Source organism: Erpetoichthys calabaricus, chromosome 13, assembly GCF_900747795.2.
Source record: "Erpetoichthys calabaricus chromosome 13, fErpCal1.3, whole genome shotgun sequence".
Lineage (NCBI taxonomy): Eukaryota > Metazoa > Chordata > Cladistia > Polypteriformes > Polypteridae > Erpetoichthys > Erpetoichthys calabaricus.
Genome location: NC_041406.2, coordinates 71,225,035 through 71,237,497, shown reverse-complemented (window position 1 = coordinate 71,237,497; position 12,463 = coordinate 71,225,035). Strand labels below are relative to the sequence as shown.

The following is a 12,463-nucleotide window of genomic DNA, read 5'->3' as shown; positions in this document are numbered from 1 at the left end:
ATTAAATTAAAATATAAGAAGACGGTACCTAAAGATTAATAAATGATGTATGAAAATGTCAAACTGACAGCATGGAAAACACAAAATGAAATGTTATTGTGAAACAGAACTAAAAATCCATACATTCATCCAATTGTTGTTGCAGTCATAGTATTTCATAAGATAAACAATAAAATCTACAAGCTTAGAGAATATATATTTATAGAGAATGCAGTTTTTTCCAGTGTATTTCTAAATCTTTAAAAATTAAAAAACACAGCTATTATAAGCAATGGCAAGATATTATGTTTCAAATAAATACACATAATATGAGACAGAATTACTTTATTGATTTGCGGAGATAGAAGTGTTCTAGTTAATTATTTCAAATTATTTATTATGCTAAAACCCTTTTAAAGTGGTATATATTAGGTAATGTGGAATATTTGAACATTAAAATCTACTCCAAGTTACCAGAGAAATTAACATGAAATAAAATTCCAATAACAAATGTTGATACTAATAGATGCATTCAGCTGCAGGCATACAGCACAGTTTGCATTATCATTTTAAAAAATCATTTGTATCATTTTAAATATCCTTTTTAGTCTTAGCATGCAATGCCTTGCAGCTAATAAATATTAGATAGATATGTTGGAATTGCTCTGCTAATTTAATGGTTGGTAATTCTATCAAAGGAAAGTATTACGCCATTTAAATGGGGTTAGTTATGCACTGACACTTAATTTGCACCATTTATGCTTATTTCTAAAGTTTTTTTTTTTGGTTGTTACTTTACAGTTTACTCTTCCATCATCTCACTAAGATTTTTGAAAAAGATGTGGATTTATTTTTGATGTTGAAATCATCTGCATGTGCAATTAAAGATGAATAAATATTTAACATAACATAGCTTAACATTTTCTAACCTGTTTAATCCATCTGAGTGTTACTGGAGTCATAGTCTATCCCCGCAGCATCCGACAGAATACACAACAGGCTGCCAGTCCACCACAGAGCTGCCTCATGCATGCCCCTACAATTACACTTATATGGGAATTATGTAGAATCATTAATTAACCCAACATGAAATTCTTAGTTAATATTAGTTTGGGTAAAAAAATTAACAATGACCACAATTACAATATATGAAACAATTGTGAAAGTTTATCATATCACAGTACCCAAGAATTTTGACTCTTCTGCCAGGTCGTTTTGAGTTAATGCAACATTACAGACAACTATAACTTACTTAAATAGCCAATACAAAAAACATTTTCTAATCAAATACACCGTTCAATAATTTTAAACACTTTCTTAGTATTTTGATGTGTTCTCAATATGATAGCCAATGCAGATCCCTAGCCTTCAGAGCCGCCACTCCAACCAGGTTGCCGGTTCAAATCCCTTATACATCAGATGTGACTCTGCTTCGTTGGGCCCTTGAGCAAGGCCCTTAACCTGCAATTGCTCCGTCCTGGGTATGATGTTAATCTGCATCCAGCCCTGCACGTAGGGCCTCCAACCTGCAGGGAAAAACCTATGGGGTTGGTGGCAGAATTGTCACTCCAGCCACCATAAAAAAAACCTCACACTGCTCCATTCCATCTTAACTAGTGTGGTGCTGAGGTGTCACCCATTGCATGGCTGGTCCTAATCTGGGATCCTGAGTTGATTTGTCATGTAGTGGGTGAGGCAATGTGTTGTATCAGCGCGTGCTCCTAACCTCTCTCATAATATGACATTTAAGAAGTAAGACATTTAGACTGAGGACCAAAATATGTTAAAGACCAAGAAGAGCAGTGCACAGGATTAACAGAATGAGGGACAGTAACATCAGTAAAGCAGCGCTAAGTATTTACAGCATGTTTAAAAAAAGATCAGGTAATAGATAAACCTGTAGTATTTATCAGTTTATACTATAATTGCACTATTATACTACACCAAATTACTTAAAATTAAAAAGGGTGTATTATTTCAAATATTGTACATTATTATCATGGTTCTTTATCAGATGTCTTATCTGATGTGATGGGATTCTGCTTGCATTACAATGTTCAGGTGATGAGAGTAATATAAACCATACACCACTATCAAAAGGTATGCATATTATGATTTATTTTAGATACAGGCTCAATTCAGTTATTAATGTGATATTATAATTGATAGCAGATAACAGTAGTATAAATAAAAAGAAAAATGTCCAGACCACAGGCTGCCTGCAAATCAATAAAATATATCCAGACTTTGAACAGCTTCAAACAGACATTGTGAATTTTCTTATCAGGCAACAGTGCAGTATAAATGTCTTGGGACTTGCTAAGAAGATTAAACATGTTAAAATACTTATCTGTCAGAATCATATTTTCATTTGAAAGCACAAACAAGTTAAGTAATATAAGGACATCAAAGAAATGCTATTGAATATATTCAGTATATTAATAACATTAAAAAAGTATTGTTTCTGTAGGGAGGATCTCGATATACAGCATTTAAAGTAAATAATATGAATTTAACAAAAATTAAATTGTGATTTTATCAATTGACAGAAACATAATAAATGTTCAAGAATGACACGCTTGGTCAAGTTATTTCAAGGTTCTCAGCTACAATTTTAACTCACAGGTGACAAGAGCCCTCTGCTGGCTGTGACTGTTAAAATCATATAATGTTTTTTCTTTTACATTACAATTCAGTGAAACTATTAAACAACACTTCTGAGTATAGACTCCATACTATACAACTGTTAATAGATACTTTGAAACCGTGTGCAAGATATAAAGACATGGAATACTTTCAAAGGGAAGAACTAAATATTTACTGCTTATTCTGACCATATTTTAAAAGTTATGTTATATGTCATTTTACTTAACGGTGTCACTGTAAATTAAAGGTACACTAAGAAGCTGAAACCTGCTGACCCAGTGATTGACTCCACATTATATATTAATAACTAAAATAAAAGATAAATGTGCACTGTAAAATAACAAGATGTTACACCATTTAGAAAACATAATTTTTACTAAATACAACATTAAAAAATTATTAAATTGAAAAGCATGTACTGTATTCTAGTGTGTTGACCTTCGTAATTGTATAAAATAGCATATATAATAAATACTGAGAAACATAATAATAGATATAAAAGCTTCTGTATAATGGTTACAATCACTTTAAGACATTTTCCACTGAATTGTTTAGAAGAAAAGATTATCTCATAATTAACACAAATAATAAAATAAATAATTAGCTAACTTCTCAGTGATTATTTAATTATGAGTTGTCCTACAGACTCTTTATTACTTTTCAGAAAGATTAGCTCTCCTGCCCCCAGCACTACATAATATGTTCACTTCAGGTCAGAGTGAGTACAGTTGCTTCTTAAAAATTCAAGAATAAAGAACATAGAATGAGTCAACTGAAGTAAGTGTTAGGCATGAAATTTTCTGAAGGTGCTTAACGAAATCAACAATGTTGGTAGTTGCAGAAGCGCATGAAAATTCTTACTGTATTTCATGCCTATGAATAGAGTGCATTCTGAATATGGAATTATGCAACTTTGCTTGATAAATAATAAACAGGACTGAGCCTTGTTATTGTTGAAGCCCGCTGCAAAATTGTTTATTTTAATATAGGAATTCTTTTTAAATGCAAAGCCGCGTTGCTTAATGTTATTCTGACCCTTTTTTATGCTGTCTAAAACGAATCTGTGTTAGACAGAACTAGAACCATATAGCAAAGTTGGGTTGAATTAGTAAGCCTTATTTGTAACACTCTCCGAGTTTTTGTGACTCGAATCTGTTATATGCAAAAAAAAAAACACCAAATAATAGTAAAGTGAAAAAGCACTATAGATATAAACGTACAAATAACTTCGCCAAAACTATACAAAAATTGGCAGCATTTATTAAAGAAAATTCTTTAAGCTGCACAAAACAACATAAATACAATGCAACTGGGCTGGCTTACAGTTTGAAATGCACTGCCTCAGTATTAAAGCCAAAGACTTGCATTACCAGTAACTTCTCTTATGAACAAGCATCCAACAAGGGCACTTTACTGTTCAGAGCTGTGTAAAACCATGGGCCAAGTTGTAAAATGAATTTATTGAATGTTCCACTGAAAAAGTCAGAAAAATGTAACAAGAACCTTTGTTGCATTAAATTGTATTCACGAAGTACAGCAGAATGAGCCCTTTCTCAGCTCTATACAGCGGTATATTGTTCCACAAGTCTACAGGACATTTGCCTATGGCTATAAATGAATCAACCTGTCAGAGTTATAGAGAACATAAGAAAAAGAAAACTTATTAAAAGAGCCAAACAGTTTCGATTCGCCCACACTACAATAAAGGAAAGGATCTATTAGACTGAATCACTATATAAGACGTTGTTTAATGATTTTCCTACTAAGAGTACTAAGAAAGCAATCTAGCAATGCAAAGTTACTATTATCTGTAACAACGTATTTAAATTTCATATGACATGAACTCCCTTTAAAAACCTTCTCATGTAACTGCACAATTGTGAACTGATTCTCGTACTGAATGAAACTTATACTGGTCAAGGTATACAAAAGGGTGACACGTTTTGTCAAGCAAATAAAGGTGAATAGCGGTTATTTTTAAATATGAATTGGTTCTGAGCCACGTGCAACAAACCAACCTCATCTATGCAATGAAAATCTTCTGCTAAAAATAATAATAATAATCAATCAGGCTGTGATAAACTTATAGCTAAACTTATTTGAAGACATTCCAATTAGAAGGATTGTAATCGTATCATGAAAAACTTGACAATGGTAGTGCAACTTTAATAACACACGATTTTGGGGGTTACTTGACCAAGCTATCTAGTGCCTACAGTTGAAGCAAACTGAGCAGCGCACGGGAACGGAAGTGAGAACTGAAGCGGTTGTACATTACCGGCGAATCCCCCCCGTCCGTCTTGCAGAGCGGCCCCCTGAAAACTCCCTTAATGCTTCGGAAGTGGCCGTTGCTAAGGTGCGTGGAGCTGATGACAAGGTAATAGCACGCCATACGGTCCAGCGTCTCCCATAGGTAGCGCCTCGGTTTCTCAGCAGCCGGTAGCACAGAACGGCGACAGCCAGGCGCGGCGGAGCGGGCACCGACTTTCCTTCCTCCACATGGAAGCACCTGCTCACGCCGTCTCTCGGACACCGACACCTCTCACTTGCACGAATCGTAGCTACGCAGCTTGGAGATATCCGCATTAATGCTGTCCATAATGTACATGAGGTCGAAAAACTGAAAGCACTAATCCATTTTCATTGTTTTTGCAAGAAACAGTAGAAATCCACTCTTCTTTGCGAACACAGTGTTCGTCTTAATTTGGCTACTGCACACTCTCAGGAAAAAAATGTACCAAACAATAGCAATAACCTTATCGTCACTTGATGTGATGCAGGCAGCTTAATTTGGCTGCCCCTCGTATTAGTGGTGCTGGCTCTGCGGATGCCGTGGAGCCAAAAAAAAGTCGCGACACGCCAGGTAAATACAACAAAGATGAATGGGTTGGAGATATCACTAAACTATCCAAAAGGGACAAGACAGTGCAAAAAATCGAGCTATCGTGCAATGTGCCAAGCGCGTCTTCTTTTCTTAATAACGCCTTCGAGTTAAGACTGCGCTGCTCTCGCTTCCTTCCAGAATGAATTGCAGTCTCCACTTTTTTACGTTCATAGTAGTGCAAGTTTGTCCCTTTGCCTCTCGGGTCCGGATCTGACACACTCGCTTACTTGTGCAGACAGCGCTCTTGCGCTTTTTTTTTTTTTTTTTTTTTTTTTTGCTGTTACTATCACACTCGCATTTACTCTCTCTCTCTCTCTATGTCGCTCTCCATTCAGCACCCCCCTTCCCCTTCACGCCATCATCAGCTTAGCTACCTGCCTGCTTTTTACAAGGTCCAGCCTTTTTACTCAGTACCCGTGTTGCCGGGCATCAATCTGAAATACATAGCTTACAAATTATATTAAGCAAGAACCCACAAAGAGAGTATAAAAATGGAAATCAAGAACGCAATCACTTTATTATACACTCGGGACTGGGCTTTTAACACGATTGTTTCATTAGGTGGGCAGAAAGCGCGAGGGACGGGATAAAAAACGGCAAGTTCGTGCGCTTTTCGTCGTCTTTATTCCCATGAACGTTGAAGCTTCGAGACCATCAATCTTAGAATCATTCTTTTGAATCGGTTATACCTTAAGAGGTGAGCCCTGATTAGCTTAGATCAGGGTTATTAGAGACCTTTAAAAGTTGTTTCATTATTCCACCAGGAGTCGTTGTTATTTAAAATATGACAACAGTTCTTTATTAGGGGATTGCTGCTGGTAGCTGTCTTCAGCAGAAAAAATTCTGAATATTCCCACACCTTTCTTTCACTTTGTGAAGCAGCCAGCTGTGTTTGATGTGATGATGAAGTTCTATTTTTAAATTAAGCAGCAAGCCGCATGCAGTTAGGAGCAGTTGACACATTCAAGTTATTTAATAACAATGTTTCCCTTTCTTCACGAAATACTCTTTTGTGTATGGTCAACTGAAAACACTTAGCAATCTACAGTGTTTAAAGCAATAATAATATAGTCCTGTAATAGATGCAGTCTTGAACAAAGAGTAGATCAGAAGAGGATTGTTTGGTGAGGAGGGTATATATAGAAAGGACACATGTGAAGCAACAGTAGTTACATAGAAAGCTGAAATATAGACAATATGTATATGCATTTTTACATGCTGAGTTTTATATTAATACAATGTGATGTTTGCATGTTGATGGTATGGATTAATCTGAGATAATAATGATGAACATTAAAGTAAATGGGTAGATGGGGCATTTAACAACATTTTTTAAATTAACACCCTTTATGCCATTCTTTGGAATGTATTAGTTCTAAACCTCAATATACTACTTAAACTATTACTAATTATGTTCTTATAATAACATTTAAAGGTCCATAAGCAAAAAAAAAAAATTAAGATGCTGTAAGATTTAAAATAACTAGGAATTCATTATATTGGGATCCGCATGGTAACACTGTTTTTAGCCATACTGCCTGGGTCTTGCAGTGTAAAGCTTGTATATTCTCCACTTGTCTGTGTTGGTTTCCCCTAGTTATTCTGATATCAAAAGATGTACAGGTTAACAGAAATTCAAGCTGGACTGGTGTGAATAACTGTACCTGTTAATAGACTGTTGCCTGTCGGATCTCTGTTTAAATGGGCTAAGGCCCCTATAACCCTTCAAATAAACAGGTTTGGAAAATGAATGAATAAGGTTAATATATAAAGCAGTAAAAATATGTATTAAATGTAGAAAAATATTTCTCAGTGCCAAGACAGTTATCTGTAACTCAACATCAGCAAAACCAAGGAACTGCAACTATTGCAGCAACAAAGAGCCTCTATTCCTAATCACTATTCAGAGAGTGGATATGAAGGTACCATCATTTCAAGAGAGGCCCACCAAATGAACAAGCTGATTAAAAAGTCAAGCTCAGTTATAGGATGTAGTGTCAACCCATTGGAGGTAATAGAGGAGGAGATAATGTAGATAAAACTCGTGGCTATTATGAAAAGTGCTGCACATTCTCTCTCATAAAACACTACTATTGAGAAATTTCAGCCAACAAATTATGCAGCTAATGTGTGTCAAGAAACGTTTCTGTGGATTCTTTATACCAATGACAATACACCTTTATAAAAAATGTCTTTTAGCCTCCCTAATATCCTTCTTAATGATTGCCCTCATGTTCTCATATGCCCCATGATTCACTTTGGAGTTATTAGTCTTATACACCTTATACAGCTGTTTTTTTTTCTTTGCAGCTTCTTTTTTTAACTCTTTATTAAATGAGTGCAGAGGTTTTAAAATTTCCTTCTTCTTCTTTCGGCTGCTCCTGTTAGAGGTTGCCACAGTGGATCATCTTCCATAACGTCCTGTCTTCTGCATCTTGCTCTGTTACACCCACCACCTGCATGTCCTCTCTCACCTCTTTTCGTCTTGCCTTGCAGCTCTATCCTTAAAATTCTTTTCCCACTATACTCATCATCTCTGCTCTGCACATGTCCAAACCAACACAATCTCGCCTCTCTGACTTTGTCTCCCAACCATCCAACTTGATCTGACCCTCTAATGTACTAATTTCTAATCATGTCCATCCTCGTCACACCCAGTGCAAATCTTAACATCTTTAACTCTGCTACCTCCAGCTGTCTCCTGCTTTCTGGTCAGTGCCACCGTCTCTAACCCATATAACATAGCAGGTCTCACTACTGTCCTGTAGACCTTCTCTTTCACTCTTGCTGATACCTGATTGTCACAAATCACTCCTGACACTCTTCTCCACCCATTCCACCCTACTTGCACTCACTTTTTCACCTCTCTTCCACAATCCCTGTTACTCTGATTTGTTGATCCCAAGTATTTAAACTCATCCATCTTCACCAGCTCTACTCCCTGCATCCTCACCATTCCTCTGACTTCCCTCTCATTCACACACATGTATTCTGTCTTGTTTTTACTGACCTTCATTCCTCTCTTCTCTAGAGCAAACCTCCAACTCTCCAGGGACTACTCAGCCTGCTCCCTACTCTTACTACAGATCACAATGACATCAGCAAACATCATAGACCACTGGAATTCCTGTCTAATCTCATCTGTCAACATATCCATCACAATTTCAAATTAGAAAGGACTCAGAGCCGATCCCTGATGTAATCCCACCTCCACGTTGAATGCATCTGTCACTCCTACTGCAGTTTTCACCACTGTCACACTTCCCTCATACATATCCTGTACAACTCTTACAATACTTCTCTGCCACTCCCGACTTCCTCATACAATACCACAACTCCTCTCAAGGCACCCTGTCATATGCTTTCTCCAGGTCCATAAAGACGCAATGCAACTCCTTCTGGGCTTCTCTATACTTCTCCATCAACATACTCAGAGCAAACATTGCATCTACGGTGCTCTTTGCTGGCATGAAACCATACTGCTGCTCACTAATCATCACCTCCCTTCTTAACCTAGCTTCCACTACTTTTTCCCGTAACTTCATGCTGTGGCTCATCAGTTTTATCCCCCGGTAGTTACTACAGCTCTGCACATCCCCCTTATTCTTAAAAATCTGTACCAGTATACACTTCTTCTCCACTCCTCAGGCATCCTTTCACTTTCCAAGATTCCATTAAACAATCTAGTTAAAAACTCCACTGCCATCTCTCCTAAATACCTCCATGCTTCCACAGGTATATCATCTGGACCAACGGGTTTTCCATTCTTCATTCTTTTCATAACTGTCCTTACTTCCATCTTGCTAATCCGTTGCACTTCCTGATTTACTATCTCCACATCATCCAACCTTCTGTCTCTCTCATTCTCTTCATTCATCAGCCTCTCAAAGTACTCTTCCCATCTGCTCAACACACCCTCCTCACTTGTGAATACGTTTCCATCTTTATCCTGTATCACCCAAACCTGCTGCATATCTTTCCCAGCTTGGTCCCTCTGTCTAGCCAGTTGGTACAGGTCCTTTTCTACCTCCTTAGTGTCCAACCTCTCATACAACTCATCATTCGCCTTTTCTTTACCCTTCGCCACCTCTCTCTTCGCCTTGCACCTTATCTCCTTGTACTCTTTTCTACTTTCTGCATCTCTCTGACTATCCCACTTCTTCTTCACCATCCAGTTCCTTTGTATACTCTCCTGTACTTCCCCATTCCACCACCAGGTTTCTTTTTCCTTCTTTCTCTTTCCAGATGTCACGCCAAGAACCCTTCTTGCTGACACCCTTACTACTTCTGCTGCAGTTGCCCAGCTGTCTGGCAACTCTTTACTGCCACCCAGTGCCTGTCTTAACTCCAACCTAAAGCCAACCTTGCAGTCTTCCTTTTTCAGCTTCCACCATTTCATCCTTTGCTCTGCCCTCCCTCTCCTCCTCTTCTTCTTGATCTCCAGCATCATCCTACAGACCACCATCCTATGCTGCCTAACTACGCTTTCCCCTGTCACCACTTTGCAGTCTTTAATCTCCTTCAGATTGACCCTTCTGCACAGGATGTAATCTACCTGTGTGCATCTTCCTCCACTCTTGTACGTCACCCTATGTTCCTCTCTCTTCTTAAAATATGTATTCACCACAGCCATGCCCATCCTTTTTGCAAAATCCACTATCCTTGGACTATCTTCATTCCTCTCCTTGACACCATACCTACCCATCACCTCCTCATCTCCTCTGTTCCCTTCACCAACATGCCCATTGAAATCCGCTCCAATCACCACTTTCTGTCCCTTGGGTACACTGTCCATCACCTCATCCAACTCACTCCAGATATCTTCTTTTTCATCCATCAAGCACCCAACTTGCCGGGCATATGCACTGACAACATTCATCGTCACGCCTTCAGTTTCCAGCTTCATAATCATTACTCTGTCTGACACTCTTTTCACCTCCAAAATACTTTTGACATACTGCTCCTTTAGAATAATCCCTACCCCATTTCTCCTCCCATCCACACCATGATAGAACAATTTGAATCCACCTCTGATCCACCTGGCCTTACTCCCCTTCCATTTAGTCTCTTGCACGCACAATATATCAACCTTCCTTCTCTCCATCATACGGGCTAACTCTCTCCCCTTACCAGTCATACTGCCAACATTCAAAGTTCCTACCCTCAGTTCCACTCTCTTTACCTTCCTCCTGTCTTTCGGCCTCCAGACAAGAGGAGTCTTCTACTTCTTCTTCAGCCAACAGTAGCCCAATTTCCGCCAGCACCCTGTTGGCTAACAGTACTGGTGGCAGATGTTGTTAACCCGGGCCTCAACTGATCTGGTGTGGAAATTTGTCCACATATTGATCTGGCAAAATTTTACACCGGATGCCCTTCCTGACGTAACCCTCCCCATTTATCTGGGCTTGGGACCAGCACGAAGAAACACCATGGTTTGTGCATCCCCTGTGGCTGGGTTAGAGTTTTTTAAATTTCCTATTAATTCCAAATTTAGATATGTACCTCTCCTACATTACATGTTGTCACGCTTGGGCCACAGATTTGCACAGAAACACAGGAGGTTGTAGAGACAGGAACTTTATTCAAACACTGCAAAAAACATGTCTCTTTTTCAAAAGTTTAAACGTGCTCCTTGACAAGACGGAGATGACAGTTCCGTCTCACAATTAAAAGAATGCAAACATATCTTCCTCTTCAAAGGAGTGCGCGACAGGAGCAGGGAAGGTCAGAGAGAGAGAGAGAGAAAAGCAAACAATCAAAAACTGACAGGTGCTGTTCGTACTTTTAAATATGCGAAGTACCGTGCGGATCGAGCAATAGATCGGCCGCAAGTAAGCCCAGCCAACAAGGAAGCAATGTGAAGGTAGTCTTTCAGCGTTTTTTTAACCTGTAGGGGTGCGATCAGCCCCCCAGGTCACACCCCCTCCCTTAGCTTTAGTCGCTTTTTGTGAATCAAGCGACATTCCAAACCAGGCTCAAACAAGCATGACAGGACATCAGCATTAATATGTTCAGAGCCGGGTCAATGCCTCTCTGTAAAACTGTAAGATTGCAAACCCAAAAACCATCTAATGAGACGAGAGTTCATTTCCTTTTGATGGTATAACCACTGAAGTGGAGCGTGATCTGTCACTAATGTGAAATTTCGACCCCATAAATAATAACGAAGCGCTTCCACAGCCCATTTTATTGCTAAGCATTCTTTTTCAATAGTCAAATAATTATGCTCCCTAGGAAGCAATTTCCAACACACAAATGTGATAGGGTGCTCTTCCTCATCAAAAACCTGGGACAGGATGGCGCCTACACCAAATGCATTTGCATCCGTCTGTAGAACAAAATCCTTGGGGAAGTCGGGATTCCGCAGAACTGGCTAAGAAGACAAAGCCGTTTTCAAATCACTAAAGGCATGTTCACAAACATCTGTCCATACAACAGGGTGGTTTTTGCTGCCTCTAGTAAGATCTGAAAGAGGAGTGGCCCTATTTGCAAAATCAGGGATGAATCTTTTGTAATAACCTGCAAGCCCCAGAAAGGCACTTACTTGTTTCTGCGTTTCTGGATGTGGATAAGCAAGCATCTCTTCGCTTTTCTGAATTGAGGTCGGAGTAAACCCCTGCCCATTGAGTGGCCCAGATAATGAGTCTCAGACTTACCCAATTTACACTTCTTGGGGTTAGCTGTCAAACCAGCCTGTCTTAAGCTTTCAAGGACAGCCTGGAGACATTCTAAATGTGTTTGCCAATCATTACTGAAAATCATAACATCATCGAGATTTGCCCAGGAATACTCGGAATGAGGATGCAAGATCTGGGGCCTCATGTATAACGCCATGCGTAGAACTCACACTATAACATGGCATAAGCACAAAAGCGGGAATGTGCGTACGCACAGAAAAATCCAGATGCAGGAATCTGTACGTACGCAAACTTTCACGTTCTTCCGCTACATAAA

At 38.9% G+C, this 12,463-nt stretch overlaps 1 protein-coding gene across 1 annotated transcript in view; it reads right to left on the bottom strand.

Moving 5' to 3' along the window:
* LOC114663763 (zinc finger protein 804A) overlaps nucleotides 1-5,782 on the bottom strand; it is a 699,900-nt gene extending 694,118 nt beyond the window's left edge. Inside the window, exon 1 of the mRNA XM_051935915.1 lies at nucleotides 4,904-5,782. Coding sequence (XP_051791875.1) covers nucleotides 4,904-5,017 — 114 coding nt within the window. The 5' untranslated portion in view covers nucleotides 5,018-5,782. The remainder of the gene's footprint in view (nucleotides 1-4,903) is intronic.
* Nucleotides 5,783-12,463: the final 6,681 nt, after the last annotated feature.